Genomic DNA, 22897 nt, shown 5'->3' on the forward strand with positions numbered 1-22897 from the left:
CCAGCAGTGGTACTGTAGATTAGGTTCTTGTTTCAGAGGACTGACACAAAAGCAGGGAGTCATAAAACATTCAACATCATTCAAAGTCCCCTCTCCCATGCACTCTTAGACAATGTGACATTCAAAACAACAAGAGAATGTCAGTGCAGGAGGCATATTTCAGGAAATCTTTTTTTTTTTTTTTTGAGTAATAAAATATAAGGGCGGAGAAAATGTGTGGGAAAACTGTTTGGTTTGACACATTTGTACTGTCACCCATTGTCTGGTGAAGAGTTAGATCAAACACACTCACTGTGGCATATTAACATTTCCAGGTTGGTTCCAATAAAGTCGTAATATTATTTTTTGTCAGACATAGAGGAGTTGACATAAATACTGTAGATTTAAAGGGGGAAAAAAAGACAGAGGCGGTTTTTATACGAAACCTTTACTGAGCAAATTGCACCTTATTTAGATATAATTACAGTAGGCACCTAAAGAGGTAGCATTTCTTAACATTACATTTTGAGTGGTAATCAAAATGCATTCCTTATGCAAATGCATCTGCTACAAATTAAAGTCTGCTTGAAAATGTGTCATTCATGGAGTTCATTTTTCTTTATTTTATTGTTTTATGGGGTCTTTAAAATGTAAGTGCTCCTTTTTCCTTCTCCTCACCTATTAGAGGACACAGCTGTGAGGCAATTCTGTGAAAAAAAATGAGGTTACCATGTGCTGAACAGTTTAAGCACTAAGTAGCGAGTTTGATGAATTACAAGGCAGTTAGTTCATTTTGCTGACAGAATGCAATTTTATTTATGACCCGGAGACTGGGAGAAAATGAAATCATCATATTTTTCCAAACACTCATGCAGTGTTTTAGATTAGGGGGCTCTATATGGGATGGAAATGCATTCTATGCATAAATTGTTTGAATTCCCTTTTGAAACAATTCTCGAAACACTACACTCTCACATTTCTTTCAGCCGCTGAGCTCCTGAACAAAGGCTCTGCATAAAAGAAAATCTTAATTTAGGGGTATGACAGGACATCCAATCGTCTTCCAAGTCAGGAGAGTTGTACTTTGAATCAAAAACACAAAATCAACTTTAATTTTTGGAGTGTCCGCTTTTGATTTATAGTCAAGGAATAAAATGCAGCCCATTTCATATGATTTGCTGGTTATCCCATTTTACATTTTCATCAAATCACATTCTCAGGCCATATCTGTAAAATTGAGAAATCATCAGAGCTGAAGTAGTGGGATATTGGAAGTTCAGCTTCATCAGCAGTCTGTGCTGCTGAAATGAGAGACCTTCAGTAGGCTCCTTCATCCCCCCCCCCCCCCCCCCACCACCACCACCCCTCTCCACCACCATCCTCCCCAGCCTTGCCCAACTACCTCCACCCCCCTTCACTTTCTTCCTTTGTGTATTTTAAACTCTCCATCTCTCAGTTTCATTTGGTTCTGCTCCTCAGTCAACTGCACAAGACGTGGCGAGATCACACAGCGGTTATTTTATCTCCACTTGTGTGAAATAATTTAATTAAACAAAATCACAGATGTGCATAGCACCTCCAGATCATAACATTTTTATTAGTGTATTGACAAATACAGCAAATACAATAATCAGGAGCATAAAAGGTCATGTATTTCTGCTACTAATGCACTGAAGATGATATACATACCAGAGGCTCAGTGGAGATGTTCTTATGATATAGTACCCACTTTTACAGCATCACTGGGATTTGTTTAGCTCATAATTATTTTTTAAAACTTTGTATCAATAATATTTAATTAAATTGATACACTATCGATCATCATACAGTCATTTTGTGTGGTAATTAATGGCTAAAATGCTGTGCCACGCAAATCTCAACCTCAATTTCATTTTCAGTGGACTGCATCCTCATAAGTGGTTTGCAAAGTAATATGCAATCCACTGATGGCTTATTAAGATCTTTACAGTCATTTAATCTGAGACTGTGGTCAATTATATCTCTCTGGAGTAGCATTGCAGTTTAATTTGATATAAACAAAACAATAGGCTGTGAAGCTGTGGTCATGATGGAAGTTGATACACCCTCTTGGTCGCTCCACAAGTCTGTGCTGGAATGCAGGCAGTCAGAGCTTAAGCGGCATCTTTCTCAAGGGACCTTCTGTGTTGTTTGTAAACAATAAATAATATTAATTTCATGCTGGACACCTTTGTTGGATCAATGCTTATCGACCAAATGAATCAGTTGTCTTTATTGGCTGCATGTGTTGGAAGTGTAATTGCGCAATTTATAGAAGGAAGCTGGAACACAAACACTGTAGCAATCTGTAACATACAAATGAGCCTGGGTCTCTTTGGATCATAGCTCCTTTGAATAATTCAGGATGATACAAGAGATATGGTGGTTCTGTCTTGGTTTTGTGATTGATTGCAGGAGACCAAGCTGCTTCAAGTCTCAGGATATTGTAACTCAAGCCAGTGATGGAGAGAAAATTAATTACAACACCACAAATCGATGAACAACTGAATGTGTCAACTCCCTAAAGAGTTGTGATTGTTCATTTTAGTCTGATTGAAGAGCACCGGGGACAGGATGCTGCACCCAGAAGAATCAGTGCAGGAAAAGGTTGTGCCCTGCTTTGACTCCGGAAACACATCACAAGGAAACACACTCTAATGATTCCTTGAAAAACAAATTAAAACTAAACTCCCCTGTATATATTTATACAGAATGGAGCTCTTCATTTGAGATGCATGTACAGTGGCTTGGGTGCTTTATCAGAAAAAAGGCACATCCTGTGACTGGAAGAGACATACTCCAGCTTGCACTGCCTGATAAGACACAGAACAGACTAACAGAATGAGAGAGATCATTACGAGCAACATCACAAGTGACCAAGGCTGAGTCATTCTCTTCTGTTTAGCTGCCATGCATCTGCCTTTCTTAGCCCTTCACATTCACGGGATTTGATTCTGAACTACATGGCTGCAGGGCTGTACATTTCAGCATGTATGTGTGTGCATGTGTCTGCACTTTGTGCTGTCATTCTGCCTGTGACTTTGACCTTTATCAAGGGATGCTGGATGAAGAGAAAGCTTAATGAGTTTGTATAATAGCTGAGTTCTATCTGAGGAATCATCCATCTACATGAGCCCCATAATTAGCTGGTTAAGACAGTGGTCCAGTTCTCTGCTTCCACTTATTATTCTGCTGAGTAGCATGTGGGAGTGGGGAAATGGATAAACAAAGAGACACCCCCCACCACCACCACCACCAAACCCACCCCCCTCTGAAGTGTATTAATAATCTGCTGTCGATTCTGGCAGAGTTGTAAAAGGCATGGCTGAACAGTCTGATAATCACTCCACTGACACCCCCAGAAAATGAGGAAAAGCTACCTGGAACATAAGTCACATCCTGGTCTGAGTTTGCTGACAGGTGTACACTCTCAAGGGAGCACTAATCCACATGCTTCTTCATCTGTTTGTCCGTCACTGGTGTACTGCAGCAGCCACACAAACCCACAAGACAAAGGAGAGGCATGTTTAATTGAAACTCTACAACCTGCAGATGTGATCTGTGTGTGAATCTGCATGCAAAACACCGATCTGATTCCCATCACACAGGAATGTATGTCATCCATCATACGTGATTGTAGAGGATGTGAAAAGCACACTTGTAAAGATACGAAAGAAATAATTTCCATTCAGTCGTGCATTGCAAACACGGCGTTAGTTGTGCTATGTAAATGTAAAAAAAAAAAAAAAAAAAGATATAACAGTAGGACGCTCTCAGGGCGCTCCAATCCCAGCAAGCACGCAGAATCCGCTCCTGGTTTTGCTGCTCCGCTCATCGCAGCGTATACCTTCCCTGACTCTCAACACTCCAGCATTGCTGTGCAAGCAGATGTTCTTTCTCTGGTGCCAATTCTTACAATTTTCGCATTTTGGAGAAGGCATTTATTCGCGCGAAGGCTACAAAGTGACAGGAAGCGACAGAAACTGTGTCCCCAGCTCGGCTCGGGGGACGGAGGGAGAGTTGTGAACGGATAGCAGCTTTGGAAAAATACAGTACCTACAGTAAAACCCGCGGCGCGAGCGAGGCAGCAGTTTATTTACCACACCTGTGATGCGTTGTTCTGAGCAACGGAGACGCACGAGCGGGATGCTGACAGCCACGGCACGGCGGGAGGATATTTGTTGAGGAAAAGACTTGGGCGTTGTGAAAAAGGCGTTAACTGCTACAGAGGACACTCTCCGGACCTTAAAAACCCACAGTGCGCCACTGTTTCTTCTCTGCTCGCTGCCTTTTAAAACTTAGGTGATTTAAAAATAAAAATAATAATAATAATAGCAGAACACGAAGATGCCCGTACTTTTGGGCCCCTTTGTCCGCTGTAGGTTCAGCGCAACGCTCCTCGTGCCCTGGCTCGTCTTCACTGGTTTCACCTGCACGGGTGAGTAACAGTTTATGCTTTTGTTTATTTATGCTGTTACACATTATAAACACATCAACATAAACACAGCACGCACGTAAATGCTGCACGTGACAAGTTGTTTGAAATGGCTTTTTTTTTTTTTTTTGCCGAAAAACAGCCGCGCGTGACGGAGCACGTTGTTGGCAGTCGTTATTGTTCCACAGTTTGCTAGCACCAACACTCATCAATTAGCCTGCACCTTCAAGGTTACACGGCACAAGAGTGCGCAGCTTCTAGCATGTCTGCCAAGGTTAAAACTTGAGACAAACGCCAACTGTATTTGTGGTGGTGCCAGCATGTTTGTTTTTTTTTTTTTGAAGCATTGCCGTGAAGTCTGTAAAGCCTGTTTTTAGACGTAGTGTCGTGACCATAAGGGAAGTTAGTGCTACACCTGCGTGAAAAGGAGTATTCAAACCTGCGCTATGAGGTGTTTTAACTCACGGGGGCGTGAACAATAGACGGCTGTATGCTCCTCTCACACTGACACATAAACAACATCCACTTCATTCATGTGCGTCTAATTCCAATACAAGCAGAGTAACATATCCCCGATCATTTGTGTTAAGTCTTCGAGCTGTGTTGCCACGACTGTGCAAAAGCCGTATATTCAGGCTTCTCTGCTGGCTGGAGCATTCAACTACTCCACGCTTCTCTCCGGCCAAGACTCATTCCTGCTGCATTTGCAGTATGCTGACAGCTTTACGGAGTTGGTAGACGACCTACTCGCACTGATGAGTTACATTTTATAATGTTGCCTCTTGGCCAGACACTCCCGATTGCATGCAAATGTGCTTTGATGTACAGAACAATCACCGACAGTGGGGTGAGCCGAAGTACTCTGACTGGAGATAAGTTTGCTTCAGTAACAGCAAATAAGCCATTTGAAATAGCATGTAATACAGTTTCAGATTTCCTTCCCTATTAAGATTTTTCATTTCAAAACTCAAACAGCCTACCCTCATAATTCAGTTTAAGAGTAGTTACTTGTGGAAATTTAATTTTCTGGGGCAATCCTGCCTGCCATAGTGCTGGTAACTGACCTTTAATTTTGTGTAGTGCACATTGAAGCCGGTCATCCTAACTTTCAAAACTGTGATTTGATCAATGCAATTAGTTGCCGTTACCCATGATGCACCATCTCACAGTTCAGCCTTTAGACCGTTTTAGGCACACTTTGTTTACTAATTCTCCCTGATGCTAAATATCATCCTCAGGATGCTCTAAATGAAAGCTTCTGGTGAGTATCCAAAACAGGAGAATTTTCACACATCATTTGCCTCATGCTTGTTTCTAAACTGTTAACCTTGCTTTGGACAGAAGGCAAACATGTTAAAGTTGGTGTAATTGTGTCTCTTGCTTCAGGATACTGAGATGATGAATTAAGAGGGCTTTTCTCTTGCATTAATTAGTGTATAATTATGAATATATTAGGATTAAATAAACAGTCATGCTCCAGGGACCTCATATATCAAGCTAAGTAGGTAGCACTGTGGTGGTATTTACAAGTCATTTTATGATGTATGTTGAAATTGATGTATTTTGATTGGGTTGCTGCATTTTATGGGTGGCATGGTGTTTCTGTGGTTAGGTTCTCTTGGCTCACAGTAAGAAGTTACTGTGTCTCATTTCCGCCTGGATGTTGTATGTTCTTTCCCTGTGCATTTGGTTTCCTCCGGAAGCTGTGATTTCTTCCCACAGTCTAAACACCTGCAAGTGTAGGTTGATTTTTAAAGGCTCTAAATTCCCATAGGTGTGATACTGTTTGTGTGTTTCTTTGTTTGCTCAATGATAGACTGGCGATATGGCCAGGATGTTCTCCTGGCTTTCAGTCAGCATGCTGTGATAGGCTTCCAGCTGTCCTGTGCCCCTGGGTAGTAATGAGCCAGTTCAGAAAATAGATGAAGACAGAGTTTAAAGTAATATGGTTTATTCTTTTCTGTCTTCTGTAACACATTCCTGGCCAGAACCTTGTTCCTTGTTTTAGTTTGTCACTGTGTATCACATTTTAGGTCACTACAAGAATCCTTAGAGGGTCCATCACTAAGTAATTTTATAGGACAGAGTGAGTTCCTGAAATGGATCGGAAGGTAATTTGGTAGCCAGTTCTTTCTACATCAGGCCTTGGACAGTCTCAGTAGAGATCAGTCAAGCCATCCTCTGAAGAGATGCAAGGCGCTGACTCAGCGTTCGTCAGGATCAAAAGCCGACTTGTCTTTTTTTGCAGGGAAACATAACTCAGTCAGTAATAAAGGTAAGCCTGTCAATCTAGTTTTGAGCTAGCTGAGCACTTTTCCTTTCACTGTGTGGTGAGTGATCTGACAGGCCATACATGTTTTCAGCCTCAGGAACAAAGAACTGTACTGCACCGTGTGCGCACACAAGCAAAACAGTACAAGGATTTGCATACATGCATTTCTGCTGCGTGTGTCAGGTGTGTGTTTGCAGATTATTCCTGCTCCTGTTGCTTCTTTTGTTTCTTCTCATTTTATTTAAACTTGCCTGTTTGTCAGCTGCCTGTTGTTAGTCCCTTACTTCCTCAAGAACTGATCAGCAAAAACCCAGGTATCCATGCAGAGCAAATAAAAATCCTGGATATTTCTTTGTTTTTTCTTTCTGCCCAGTGAGAGCGTTGCCAAGCAATTGTTGTCTGGTTCAGCGAGGGGAGCATGGGATTTGGTATCAGGTACCTTCCTACTTGTGTGAACAGTCACCTCAGAGCAATTTCCACGGGGTGTAAACCTTGTGATGATGCAAGGAGATGGCCATTAAATGACAACAAGCAGAAACATATTGCATAATACAGCAATTTGCAACTTTCCATGACTTATATGGGGTTCTTTCTGACCAGTCAGTTTTGTCTTTCCTCGTTGAGTCACTAAAGAATGCGATAAGGAGACCGAAAGCCAAAATTAACATAATTTATTGGGGGAAATTGCCTTCTGGTCAAAGAAATTTAAAACTACTTTGTTTCTGTCCCATAGCTAATGCATGGCAAATGATCGCCATGTATTTGTAGGGATATGGTCTTTTACAGGGGAGTGATAATTTACTACCAGAAAGAGTTTTTGTTCCCTCTAGTCATGGGAGATGAATTCAAATGACACGGACAAAGGGAAGACTTCTGCACTGGTGGAGGGAAATTTTATCTAAAATTATTTATTTTCTCTGCTGCTGATACCCACTCAATAAATTATCATGATGTACAAATGTAGAATGTAACATGCAAGAAGGAAATTATTCATTAGAAAGAAAAAATAGGGTTGCTTATTGTTGGAGGATGCTTAAAGAATTTGAATTTGACAGTATAACAGCTGAATTGCTTACTTGCATTTTCTCCTTTCATCATTTCAATTTGTTTTGAGTACAGATGAATGAATCGTCTTCCTGTCCAAGTCTTCCAAAATGAAATTTCTTAGGTTTGAGTTTCTTTGTGATTAATGGAGGCAGAGATAATAGTTTAGCATAAATGAATAAAAGGTAAACAGTGCATGTCAACACAGGTCAGCTTTAAACAATGGAGGAGCACACTCCATTTGGTGACAAATGCTCGAGTGCTTTATCTTTCAGAGGGCTATGTCCCTGCGCTCATCACTTGCAAATGGCAATCTTCACGAGTAAAAGAAGGACACAGGTGCTGCTGAGGACACATGGAGGATGAACCTTGCAGAGAGGAGGAGTTAGGTGTTATTTTCTGCAGTCTGTGCAGAGGCCTTGCTAAGGCACTATATCTCTGTCAAACTCTGCCCTTTTGTTTCAATTACCCCATTTCTATGATTCAGGTCTATGTGTGAGCGCTTAGGGGTTGAGGTTGGGCTGTTTCCCTCTTGAAATGCAATGCACCATAATGACTATCTGTGCGTCTCCAGCTCCCTAGCATAAAACTGACCTATCACCTCTGATGTTTGATTAGATTGCCCTGTGTCTCAGTGGGAACCAGGTAAATCAAAATAATACAGATAACCACATAGTAAACTCCCATAATTTACTGGTAAAAGGCAAAGTTTGCCTTTGCCATAAAAAAGACAAGGTTGAAAACTTGATTATACCTATAAATGATGTAAGCTCCATGATACTATAACCAGAACCTGCATTCACCCAAATGTTTTTTCCTGATACAAGGGGAAACTGGACCATAATTCACAGAAGGCTACAGTATTTGACATTACATCATCAAAATTGCCCCAGTCTCTGCTCTTGTGTTTCTTTTGCTGCTAACTATCACATGCATCCGGCCAGCCTCATATCGAGAGGCTGCGATTGACAGGATGAGCTTGTTGAGCTGAGTCCCACAGTCTTTCCCGGAGGGTCTAATGAAATGTTCTTTCCCTTGGGTCATCTTTCTCGCTTACACTCTCATGGAGAGAAATATCATGCAGTGCTGGCCTTGAACCTTGGACAGTACTGTGTTCTCTTGCAGGCAAATAAATAAATAATAAAATAAGCTAACCTGCTCACAGAACATGGGGCAAGTGAAGGTTGAAGTTGATTTCTGGAAGTCAAGCACAGAGGCTTTACTGTAGTGTCCTTCCCCAGAATTTCTTGGCTATGACTTTGCTGACTATTGGTATCTAGAAACAGACATGGTGAACAGTTTTGGTGTGTGCTATCATTAGACTTGTTTAAAAAACTGTCTTGTATTTGTTTAAGTATACATGATATGCTGTCTGGCTGCTCATTTTGTACAGCAAAAATAGCAATGTGTTAGATATTTCCAGGTCGTTCCAGTTTGCCACGTGATCAATACTCTTCTCCAAATGTTTAATTGGCCATCAGTCACTGTCAGAGGAAGTGCTTAGAAACCCAGAGGTGTCTTGGTGCAGCTCATAATAAGAGAGTGTCCGGTCCTCTGGGTCCTCTCCTGGCCTTTACTTCAGGCCCGCTGGTGGCTGGGGAAGGCGGATCTGAATGCAATATGGAGAGCCATAGATTAATAGTTCCTTAGTAAGGCCAATAGGGACAGATGTGAAAGCCACTTCCACTTCATCATACATTGAATTAGATGGAAAGTCTGCAGAACACATGGTGGAAAAGGAATTTTGAAACGGTGTTGAGGATCATCTGATGTGTACTAACAGTAGTAAGATTTCTATCACTTTGTCATCCTCAGTCTTTCATGAAACATGTTTTTATGTATTTGCAGCTGGCAAAATGTATACATACATTTTCTTGTAATATTAAGGACAGTTTATTTAATTTTAAACATATTTTTCAGCAGATTAGATTTGTAGATTAAAATTATATAATTACACATTTGTCTGCTGCTTTAACCTTGAAGAGAAAACACACCTCAACCAAATGTATGGCTCATTGTTATGCTTACTCGTGTTTAGCATGGCATGTAAAAAAAACATAATTAGAATCACCTAAGGCTACCCAGGCAGTCCTATTGGCATTTGATTGGCAAGGGTATCTGAGGGAGGTCTGGCTCAGCTTGAGCCAGAATTTGTCATCTTGAAGTGATTTTGTTGACAAGACAGGAGGCACTGTGACCTTTCCTAATTATGTGTTTGTGTCCAGGCACTGATGCCTTAGGCAAGCAATTCAACTGAGTCAACAGAGCGCTGACTCTCGGAGCACATTCGAGCCCAGACAGCATGTTGTGTAATGTAAGGTTAGAATATGCTGGGTTTAGCAGCAAGCTTGTTAATAATTCAGTATTGATACAACATTACTAATGTCATTTGTGTCACCTTTTGCTCTCTCTTTGCTCATAGATATGTAAAGAAACAAACAGATCAGACCCCTTCTTTTTGTTTCTTCTGTTTTCCACTTATACCTAAAATCATTCTAATATTACACTATGCACGTTGATTCCTACAAAACATAAACCATTTATCATCCAGCCTGCAATGTGTAGCAGCAAGAGAACAGTCTCTCTGATCTATGTAGGTCCCTCTGTTATTGTTTTTTTCCCCAAACAAACTATTTCCTGAAGTGAAATGAGGTCTGAACATTACAGATTCAAAGCTTAAAGCCAAGCAGCAGATTTTCTTGGCTAGACCTTCAGAAACACCAGGCTTACGAAAAACACATTCAGGTCCTTACTCCGATAGAATTAATCATGACAACACAGCTTCCATTGAGACTAGACAACTCCTTTTTTTTAAAGCATGCCTTGCACTTGATTATGGCTTCTATGGATTTAAATGTTGTATCAAAGTGAATTATCATACCTGCAGTTTCTTGTCACCAATTCTTGACTTCCCAAAGATGAGTAGATAACAGCTCTGCTCTTGTATTGTTTTTGATAATTAATCACTGTATTACAGTCCTGTGTTTTATGCAGAATTAATATTGAGGGTTTAGTGATATCAGACGTAAAACGGTCTGACATCTGTTGTGTTATATGCAGTATATGCTATTCAGTTTGTTTTATAGCCAGGGCAAATCTTAATGCTTCTGTTTAGTGATTGATATAATACCAATTACCAAATATTTACAAACCTGCAAGCCACTTACAAGCCCCTTTTATTTTAAAAATGCAGGTAAACATCAGTGATTATAATAGTAAAAATTAAAAGGTATTAATTTAGATGTCACATATAGTGGATCTGAGGTCACTCAACTTTTCCAGAGTTATTCCTCTACCAGTGTCATCAGCATATAACAAGCAGAAAACTAAGAGTCTAGTGGAGCCACCAAAGTTGATTTCCTGCTTAATCAGAGTTATCTAAAGCAGCCTTTTCATGTTTGTTCCTGTTCATATAAGCCTTGTAAACATGTGAAATAGTTTTCTTCCTTATGGTTTGCAATGGGCTACATTTGCTTCACTGTTGGACTACTGTAAGCACTGTTCACCATCATTAGATACCCATATTTGACTTTGACTCAGTTAAACCTTGACAGGTGCCTAGATCCAATATGTACCAACCTCTTGGAAAGAACATCTCACCATGATCCATTTAAAAAAAACTGATAGTGGTGGATATTTTATCAAGTCTACAAAAGTAACTTGTGAATGAAATATTAAAATAAAAAAAAGTTGAAATTAAGTGCTGCTGTATGAATTGCTCATTTTTCCAGTGGCCACATCTGGTTATGTGGTACTGTAATGGGCAGCAACATTTTCTGATAACACTGGATTTACTGCACAATGTTTAGGATCTTAGATCATACAGTAAACAAACACCCTGAAAAATAGACGAAGGCAAATGTCACAAAAATGAAGCAGCATCTTCACCTTTTCCACTGTCTTTTCTGTATTTACCTAAACATTTCACTGTATAGGCAAATAGTGCTATCTACTCTGAGTTATATTTTCACAATGAAGGAATTGTTTGACAAATCTTTACAACATTTTGTCTTATTTGGGTGGGTGGTTATAGCTCTTGCCTCTTTGAAATTAGATGCAAATATTGAATATATTTGTGCACATAAACACCAGCATGCAAGGCTGTAGCTATCAGCATGCAGGTAGATCTTCTGTTGATAGCACATAGAAAGAAATTCTCATTAGGTAAGACATTCACATGTTCAGACAAAGACTACATTTTGTGTCTCATTTATTTTCAAATAAAAGGCTCATTAGTGCAAAACAGGTCTTGGGTTCAGTCTGCTGGGTGCAGTCAATTGACTGACATCAGCATGAATTTTAGTGTGGGTGGATAGAAGATGCATTACACTTCTTGTTAGTGTTCAAGTCTCCTCTGTCAAGAAGGAGTGATATCACTGAGTGAAGTATGATATCACTATACTGGAGCACTTTAACTTTGGCTTAACAGATGCTGCTTTTGTGTAATAGGATGCTGCATAATGTGCATTTGTTGTTTTGCTGTTCATATATTTGAATGTGGTTTTACAGTTTATTGATTGTAATTTTGCAGTTGCTTCCAGCGGGAATTGGCACTGTTCAGCTCATTCAGTAAAAACAACAAAGCTAGGTTCACTTTGTTCATTTAATTAATTTGCCTAACATGCAGTTGGGGCGGGCAGACATCTGGTGACCAATAAACAAGAATATAAGAAGTTATTTGTTCGATGTAGCTGTCATTTAATGAATGTGAGTTGGTGTCCAATTTCAGCCACTGATTGAATGTACACTGGCCTTTGACAGAGCTCAATTCATATGATATTGTTAACAGCTCCTCTAATGACTTCATCCATCCTTTTTTTCTGAGCCAGTGTAGCAAATTTTTATTCCCAATTCAGAGCCTCCCATCACTCATAAGCTGAAGACACTATGGAGGATTATTCATCTCAATTATTCCAGATTTGACAATTTAATTTTATCTGAAAAGTCAATTGGGACATACCAGGTGTAAAGCACAGTGAAAACCAGTCATTGCATTTTAGGGCTTACACATTTGATTATAAATTTCCTGATTAATTTGAATGCTCATCATACTCTACCTTTGTGCAGCATGACCAGCTATCTGCCCTGAACAGATCCCATGGGACGTCGAGATGAGACTCATCCCATGAGTGGTCACAAATGTCGCCAAATGTCTGTCTTCATTTGATCTCTAGATGTTTGTTTTAATCATGAGTACTGAGCAGCATTGAAAGTCACTCTGGGTATGTGTGTCTGCCAAATGTTGTAAATATAATTGTGATCACAATAACCAATAGAGTTTACAGTGAGGTGAACTGGAGCAAACTGTGTGTAGCTATTTTCCTCTACAGCTGTTTTGAATCAGTGTCAGGATGTGAAATTTGTGCTCCGGATATTACAGAAGTGACATGTGAAGAGTCAGCAGGATGCAGTAGTTTTACATCGACGTGTAACTACATATACAGATTCTGCCCTCACTCATTTAAGTCTTGTGTGAGTGACAGTTTGGATTTCAGAGGTTCAATTTTAAAGGCTTTCTACTGTCTCCCCAGTTGTGCTGTAATCTTTCATGCTGTAAGGAAATATCAGTCCTCTTCTGTGTACTGAGAGAAATCACAAGCCAGTAATACAAAATCATTGGTGACTTCATACCCCAGCCCACAGTTTTTTAAAAAAAATTGTAATAATTTTTTTTATTATTACTTTTTTTTATTTTAGGCCTCAGTAAACACCAGATGTTGAGATTTATGTGGTTATTATCAGCTTATAATTATAAGTGTAGAATTGCTACTATTTATTTAATTAATTGTTTTCATGATTTTAACTAGTATATATTATTGTAGTACTTCTAATATAACCACTGGATTCCCATCTTACAATGATTTTGTTTTTTTTTTTTCTCCCATCAAGCCCTCATGACAGCAGGGGGCTCCACTATGCTGGACTGACGTGGTCAAGCATGGGCAGGGCTGGGGGGAGGGCAGTTTCCCCTTAATCTCTACCAGACATCACAACTTTATAAAGGCAAATTAATCCACAATAGGCAGACATCCTCTGGAGAGTGTTTTTTTGGCAAAATATCTAAGTTACTTGAGGCTAGCATACTCCTGAGGGGGTGGGTTGGTGGACAGTTATTGTTCTTTTTTCCTTCTTTGTATTGGAACTAAAGACAGAATGGAGTAAAGGGAGTGAAGTGTAATTCTATTTCTGTGCTCTGTGACTCTTACCATTTACATTTACATACAGTGTCTTCACCAGTAATAGTTTTGTGCCTTTAATGCCATAAAAAATGTACTTAATCAATTGACACGGAATTAAATCTAATCAATATTTGATGTAACCACCCTTTATATTTAAAACATATTTATTCTCAGTATGCACACCTTTTTTTTAAGGTACTTGGCAGGTAGGTTGTTCCCAACACCTTAGAAAAATTGCAAATTGCATTACTAAAAATAGTTCTTCTGTAGACCAGATGTGATAGACTATTGTTGTATAAATACCGTACTGTCTATTGTATGTAGAGATGCAGTGATTGCAATTTTCTTGGCTGATTCTGGTTTCTGATTTTTCCGTAAGTGTGACCTGCCGATTCAGATTTTTTTTTTTTTTTTAAAAGAACTGTAATGAAAGAATATACAGAAATTTTTTCTTCAATTACATTTTTTTTATTTTATAATAAAATAAATTATTAAACATTACAGGATCTTCTTTCAACAATCGGCCGATTCCTATCACTGGCCAGTCAATCGGTGCATCTCTGATTGTATGTATAGCCCATATCTGTACTCACCGATATGTCCTGTACATGTCTTCTTATGTATGTGTGTGTTACACAGAGTTACCACGTCATTCACTAAAGATGTGTTCGACTCTATGACCGAATAACCTTTTGTATTATTGCTGCTGTCCCTCAATTGAAATCTCGTGTTTCTATGAATCATCTCATTTTCTATCTTTCACAAGTTCTCTGAACCAGACTTTAGACCATATCCCTGAATCACTCATCATGTGTGATGTGAGTGCCACTGTGAGAATTGTGAGATTGGGCAGGCCATATTTCTCTATTTAAAGCCATATTTCTGGTTTTTAAATTATCCGACTGAAAACTTGGACAGATTGGTTTCAGGCTGAATCATTACAAAGCCAAATGCAATTTGGCTTATTTTCTTATTTCTTGGTCCGCAACATACACTACATATGGCTTTGCATTGCCATTTCCACTATAGTAATGATTAAGTAATAACATTTATTGTAGAGCCTAATTGTTGTTAAAATGTCATCGTTAAACTTTTTCCTTTAGACTTTTTTGTTTTCTTGCAAAAATAATACTGTGAACTCCTGAACGTTTGCACACAAGAGTGGATTCCTCATTTTAAGATAATTTACAGCAGAAAAGTTTTTTGTCTTTGTGCATTCTGCCAGAGAAGTCTAGTCCCAGCCCAGATTCATAAGAAAAGGTTTGTCCCACTTTTGTTTAAAGGATCCAGATGAAATTGTGAAACAAACCAGTCCATGTATAAAAAAGTACATGCTTTAATTGGCTAACATTGTAAGAACTTACAAAGGTCCCTTTCTCTTGCCTCCACAGGCTTCAGTTTTCCTTTTATCAGGTTTGTCTAACCTTTCAGATTCCATTATGTTAATAATGGAACAGCATACCTTAGTTCTGCTCACTCATTAGAGGAGGCTGAGAATCTGACAGTAGATCATTTGGAAATCATTATTGTGACTCTTCCATGTCATCTTTATCGCTGTAAAACTACAACTCTAATATCAAATTATCAGCAAAACACCATTTGCAGTATTGAGATAAACAGCACACTTTTTCCAGCATAAACTCCAGCATTATCTGTGCCTATCCTCTGTAACAGGCTGCCATTTTGTGTTAAGCCAGCACTGATGCATAGAGCCTCCACAGCCTGGTGGAAATTGCCAGAGCCTAAAGCAAACAGTAGGGCCCAAGGTCCCCCAAGTATGAAGCAGCCAAGTAAACCCATTAACTGCCTATATAATGGTTTGTGGTATTGTCTCCACATGACACTATCCACAAATAAACCACAAGCTGATTTACTGTTTGTTGGCTATGTTGAACAACCATAGAAGATTCAAGACAATGCCTCACTCATTCTGTAAGTAATGGTTGAGGAAATAAAATTAGTTCACAGCATTTAACATTTTCCATGGAAGTAGATGGAGAAAGTTGGGCACTGTGCAGTACTTAATTTATAGTGTAAAAATGTGTTGTATATCATAGAGTAATAGTGAAATCACAGCATAAGCATTAAACTTGTAAGATATGATTTGACAGTTCTGCAGCATTTCAGTTTAGGGGCAGTGAGGCATGATACTTTCTTTCTCCAAATTCTTCTATCCCCCTCTCAACGCATGATGCCCAACTGTAAAAATTATTTGAATCGCCAGAAGGTGTTTGATTTATGCTGAGTCTGAGTTATCAGCTCCAAACAGGCCATGTAGCTTCTCTCTTATCGTCCTACCCAGGCGCTTGCAGAATTTCTGCATGTTTTTGAGCTCAGCCCTAAATGTGATGACAATAGTCATGAACAGAGCACAAAGACAAAAACTGCCACTTGCAGCAAAATGAGAGCCTCCCCCTCTCACCTAATTTTTGTGTTGATTCTTCTGTGCCATGTTTGACAAGAAGGGCTGGCAGCTTTATGCCACAGCCCAACTCAGGTTGTCATTGGTGCTGCCCAACCTGACCCCTGTCATACAATTAGCTTTCTGCTTTTCATATAGCTAGAATAAAGGTGAACCCAGGGAGCTGAGGCTGTATTCAGTCAGAGTAGAGGGGTGTGTGCAACACTCTGGTGACTCTAGGGCACTTTCTTGACCAGAGGAGTTGTTGGCTGTCACTAAACATCACTGTCTTCCTCCCCACTAATGGAATCTCCAGATTGTGCTGTAAGGAACAAAGGCTGGTTGTATGAGATACAGAGGAAAAAACAGAGTGACCCCATTAGGGCTTCAGGCTGTGGTTTGTGACAGCGGCTGCAGACCTATAGAAGTGTCATGACAGATATGAACCAAGGAACAATTATAGGGTGATGTGCTTGAAGCGAAAATGTCATTTCCTTCAACAGAAAGACGGAAAAAAGTGCCAAATGAATAACACAGCAAACGCATGTTTGTACACACAGACACACACAGCGTATAACTCTGATTTGTCAATGTGTTAGCCTATTTAAAAGTATTAACCTAGGCAGTGATAATGGGGTAATCAAACTTCAGGTGTTATTTCCTTTTCCGTTTTATGTAAAAGGTGACTGTTTTAACAAAACAAACATGTATGCAGAACAACAGCTAAATAAAATGTGAAGAATACTTTAAATAAATTTTCATGTGGCTATGAATATTCTAGCTATTTTGATAATCACTTGCTTCTAAATTAATTTAGTAATCAATCTAAAATTGCATTATTTTTTGTATTGCTGCCAATAGTACAATATGAGTGAAACAGCGGGAGTGTATTGACTCGATCTACATTCAATCTTGGTTGCTGTCACAGAGTCACTGGGAGGCACACTAAGTGTGTTTAACAACAGATAGCATCTCTTTCTGGCATGTGCACTAAAAACTTTAAGATGGTGATGAAGCATAGCAGTATTAAGTACATTTCAAACTACAATTGCTAATTATGGATCCATAAACTGTAATGTAATCAAGCAGCTTTTTGTTATCTCTGTAGACTGTAGTCGTTTTGCTAGCAATCCTAATATTAAGAATTATCGGCTGTTGATCCAAAGCTAATTGGATTAAAAACAAGCTCATTTTCCAACGTTGTTTCAGTACTCTACATTCTCATTATTTTAAGTAGCACATATAATCTCAAACTAACACATAGAAGTGACTGACAGTAGTGTTTCATTTTTAACTCAGTCTCTGCAGGATGCTGTGAACTGTATTCTGCTGTCTTTGGTAGAGTATCACTGTTTTTGTCTAAGGTAGACTAATAAAGCAAACTATTGTCTGCTGCAGTTCCACTTTAAGAAATGCCATCCATCCATTCTCGATCCCTGTGATTTTGAATGGTAGTGTTATTTTTCAATATTGTTAATTTAAGTCTTGTGGACTACTGTGTGCAAAGTCAGAAGGTTAAATGTTCCACGATTCGGCAAAGCATTGCAGGAGAACAATGCTTGGCATTAGTGTTGTCGCACTAAATCTCTGTCTCCATGACATTTCGAGTCAAAACATGAGCCTAGAAATGCAAGCCCCCCCAGTGTTAGGAAATCATTCTTTGTTCTATGCTGGCGCTGCTAATGATCCTGACAGAATTGTAACTATTAAAGACAGTTATTTAATAATCTCTTAATAACCACCGCAGATACATTAAATTGTAACATTTGACCTGCTTTTTTCTTTAAAGGCAGAATGCTATTATCCCTTCAAGCTCTCTCTTTCGTGGGTCACAGCATGCGATGGGTCCCTCTGTTTAAGTTTCCCTACAGAAGCTGCAGAGTCCTGCCGGTTTAGCTGTAATACCCTGGTTAATTCCACTGCATGTCGGGTTATTGCTGTCAAAGCTCTTGTGTCAGTTTATCCTCAATTCTGGCTTTTTCTTTCATTTTTTTCCTGAAGACTTTATTGTTCTGTATTACCATGAACAGTAGTGCAGCAGTACAACCTTAGAGTTTAACCTCTGAGTTTACATTTTCACCCCATTTTTATAGTTTGTGGGGTGAAATGGTAAGCCTAAATGAAAACCATCTAGTTTCTAATTTCTGCAGTGTGAAAACTTAAATTCCATTTTAAAGTACCGTTTTTTTTTTTTTTTTTTTTTTTTTTTTTTTTTTACTCCTCTGGTTTGTCATGCGACTTATACAATGAAGTGACATATATGTGTATATTTATAGTAATTTTGCTGAGTAGTCACTGGCATTAGATGGCATTAGATAATACTGTACCGCAGAAAAAGTAAAAATGTTTATGTTCATGCTAAACGCTTAACTCCTAGTGTAACACAAGTAAAAATACCATCCAAAATAAAGAGCTATACTGCAGATTTCAAAGTGCAGGTAATAAAGTCTGAAGCTGAAGCAAAGTTTGGAGTGAGTGCTGGCATTCAGGCAACTTGAGAGAGGAGGAGGAGACACTGTTTCATCGCCCCCTGATCCACTGTTGGCGCAGCTGTTTAATGTGACTTGACTTGTTGTTATTCCTAGCTTACATTCTTCATGGCTAATTTAGACTATAATTAGAAATGCTACTTATACACCGAATTGACTTATATATGTTTTTTTTTTTTTTTTTTTGTTCAACAAGGCTGCTTTTGCTAAAAGAGATTTATACTTCGGTGCGACTTACAGCCCAGAAAATATGGTACTTAACTTTGAATAAATTCAAAATGAGCTAAATGTTTCTTCAATAACATTAGTCACTAATGGAAAAAAGGGTTCAGTTTATACCATGTGTCAACTTAAGTATTACCATACATAGTGTCATGTAACCTTCTTAATAGACTTAAATGAATGACAGTTATAAAATCAATGAAATGAATATTGGCTATTTACACAAACATCACTACTGCCCCCTGTATGTAAATGCTACCCAATAATAACTGAAAGAAGCAGGCATCAGTGCAATGACATCATTAAATAAACCCTTGACCCCTCAGATGCTAGGTTGATCTATTTCCTCCAAATCCTTTTACTTCACCAGGGAATGGAGATTCCACACAGAGATTGTGGTGGTGCTATCTCCTTATCTTTAATTTAGAAATGCAGGACGACAGCACATGGTACGATAGTTATCCACACTCACTGTCTGTCTTGCACTTCATGCATGCTAGCGCTACAAAGGCCTCCTTTGTGGTCATATAACTGGCTGAGTTGCAGTACTCTAAAATAGTTTTCTCTGTCTGTCCTTTCCTTAATTCCCACTAATAAAGGCAATCAGGGAGTTTCTAAAAATGTCCATCTTGATGCCTACTGAGGCCTCTGAGACAAGACAGTGGATGGCTAACTAACCAGAATGGTTTCAAAAATGGTTAAAAGAATTAAATGCACTGATGTGAACAGAGCTGTTTTGAAATTAGCTTTTTTGTTTATTTGTTATTCTGAAGAGCTGAATGTTTGCGGTGTAGCACAGGGGTGAACAGAGAGGGGCAGCCCAAAGCAGCTCCCCTGTAGTTGTGTCTTGATCAAGGACGCTTCTGCAGGTTGTTGGTAGATCAAAGCAGAGATAGTCTCTTTAACCATGAGGCCTCCCCTGCCTCCAGAATCAGGTAGGTGGATTAAAGGGGCGATGCTCCGTATACGGAGTGACACTGAATGTTAACTTGAACAGACTGAACTGTCATCAGTTTACAGCAAACACACATTTCATAACATATTTAACATCTGCTTGAAATCCCCTTTTAATGGAATATCACACTCTGCACCCATTATCTTATCAGGCCTTGAAAATTACAGCAATTTTTTTCTTAATCTGAGTCAGTTACATGCTGCATTATAAACTTGATTGGCCAATTTGCTCACTGAATAGGATAATTCATTAGCCTTTGCTCAATGCTTATTAATGCGTTTAAAAATTTTAGTGTTTTTGGTTTTGCAGAAGCCTGTAGCTAAAGTTAATACAAGGACTGTCTGTCATGATCTAGCATTGACAATAATGTCTTTAGGGCTTTCATCTTGGTTCTTTACATTTGCCTTTCAAACAACTAAAAGGCAGAGAAAACACTGCAATTTGTCTGAAAGGAAGCAACTACAATCGATAGGATTTTCATTACAGTTATGTTTTCATACTGCAGTGGAGAAAGAGTACGGAGCTCTGATGAATGATACATTAACGTTCCCTTCCCCTTTTCCTCCTGTGTCAGTCCTCAGTTTGCAAGCCTTGTCACTGCAATGATGCGGGAGCACTGGGATGAGTTTGTGTAGGGCGACCTGCTTCTCCTCTATGTCACGTCCCCAGTCAACAGCTGTCGATTTTGTCATAGCAGATTTCAAGCGGTGCCATGGCATTGCAGGGGGGAAATACCAGAAGGCATGCTCTTTCTGACAGCTGCGTTTTAGTGAATTATCCCTCACTGTAGTCCAACTTTGAGAAGTGGAGTTAAGCAGCTTACCTGTGGCCCTGAAAATACATGACTGTAGTGTCCATAGTGTGGCAAAGATTCAGGTACTTTTATGTAGATGGGTTATGACTCGGCTAAATCAAGTTTTGTTCTCTGTTACATTTTAATATTTTTTAGGCAAAACCACATTAAAGAATGCATAAATAACAAAAAAAATTATAAAAAACATTTTTGTGTTGTATAAATGTGTTTACAACTTTTGATATTTCTTTAGGTCACATCCGTTTGGAGTAAATCCATATGGGCAAACATTTTGTTGAAAACCTTACCAAAGACTGCATATTAATGCCTGCAATTTTGTAAAAAACAAACAAACAAAAAAAAAGTATGTATATATATATATATATATATATAGTATATTATACTGTATGCATTATATACTTATACTGTACATGACATAACAGGCAGTCCCAGTTTTTATTCGTCTTTGTCTCACTCATGGCTTACATAAGCTACATTTCCTCACTATGTCATTACAGCAATATTGGCATGAACTGTCCCAGCAGACAGACAACACATGAAATGCTGATCAGCACCCATGGCATCGGAAGGTGTAGGTGTAAACCACGACAGCTGGTCTCTAAATCCAATAAACCCCCCCGTGATACAGATGTCACAGGTCAGACAGATAATGCAACACAAAGGGCAAAACAAATGGGGGTTACTCACATCGAGTGTCTATTGCTCATTATGCCCTTGGCAATCAGAACAAATGACCACAGGCCTACATGTACAACTGCTTTACGTTATTGGCATATAGTCATTTACAGCATCATCATTTATCACGTGTGGTGTGGCAGCTTAATATATTAGTTAGTGTTGGGGTACTATGCATGCTCATCTTAAAATTGCACTGGCTCTCACATCAGAGTTTATGGACCATCGCACTGGCTTTGTTGCCGTCAGTGCTAGCAAGCAGCAGCTGTGAAAAACTGTCCAGCGTAGAGGGTTTGCTGTTTTCTCCTCCTGCTCTTTGCCACTGTGCATCTGTGCACCATTTGTGTTTTAGTTTTCATTGTAATTTATTTTTCTGCAGCTGTATGTGTTTAACTATCTGGCTAGTGATTAACGATCAAGCTTTCAACTTGTACTTCACTGACTTTCACACATCAAAACTGAAGTGGGCTAATTAGGACATAATTTTACAGAAAACAATAGGCAGACATGATTAACCACTGAAAATGTACTGTACTTATGTTAGGGATGCTGAAATGCTGATCCAACATAGCAGTGGAGTTAATGTCCACTACTCTGTCTTACTGAAACTAATGATTTAAGTTTTTTTTTTGGTGACTATTGTGACAATACAGAGGTATTGAAGGATGTGCTGGGTGAGTTAAGAAGTGGAGACGTGTCCAGGGTTCAGTTTTGTTCTGAATTAGAACCAGCTCCAAACGAGTAATAACAGGAAGGCCCATTCATTTGGAAACACTCTGATTTCACCTATTGATTTCTGAAAGCAATGACTGGACTCTTCTCAACTACGTTACTGGTTGCACAGTAAACAGCCCATACTGCGAGTGAAATTGGCATCTGAATTGGTTTAAATATAAAGGATATCAAACCCTAACAACAATGTAAAAACTAGGCTTTGGCACAATAAAAAGACCTTAATAGAGTTTTGAAGCCTGAAAGTTGGGTTTACTGGAAAAAGAGCTCAATTTCAGTAAAGGAGTAACACAACAGGGGTGCAGCTGAGGGAGCAGCAAAAACCACAGCCAAGTGTAATTACCTGAGAGAAATGCCAAATAGGTAAATGCCCCAGAATATGGATGGGCTGCACTAATTGATTGCATTTGCTTGTCATGCATACATATTAAGGCAAAATTGAGTGAAGACTGGTATCTGACTTCTTGACATACAGTGGGTACGGAAAGTATTCAGACCCCTTTAAATTTTTCACTCTTTGTGTCATTGCAGCCATTTGCCAAAATCAAAAAAGTTCATTTTATTTCTCATTAATGTACACTCAGCACCCCATCTTGACAGAAAAAGCCAGAAATGTAGAAATTTTTGCAAATTTATTAAAAAAGAAAAACTGAAATATCACATGGTCATAAGTATTCAGACC

The 22897-nt window shown here is 39.0% G+C and overlaps 1 protein-coding gene across 1 annotated transcript in view; it reads left to right on the plus strand.

Annotated features, from left to right (window-relative positions):
* Positions 1-4344: 4344 nt before the first annotated feature.
* The window catches only part of unc5a (unc-5 netrin receptor A), a 116487-nt gene continuing 97934 nt past the window's right edge, over positions 4345-22897 (plus strand). The window contains exon 1 of the mRNA XM_026330405.1: positions 4345-4435. Within this exon, the coding sequence (XP_026186190.1) occupies positions 4345-4435 (91 nt within the window). The remainder of the gene's footprint in view (positions 4436-22897) is intronic.

Source organism: Mastacembelus armatus, chromosome 10 (genome assembly GCF_900324485.2).
Source record: "Mastacembelus armatus chromosome 10, fMasArm1.2, whole genome shotgun sequence".
Classification (NCBI taxonomy): domain Eukaryota; kingdom Metazoa; phylum Chordata; class Actinopteri; order Synbranchiformes; family Mastacembelidae; genus Mastacembelus; species Mastacembelus armatus.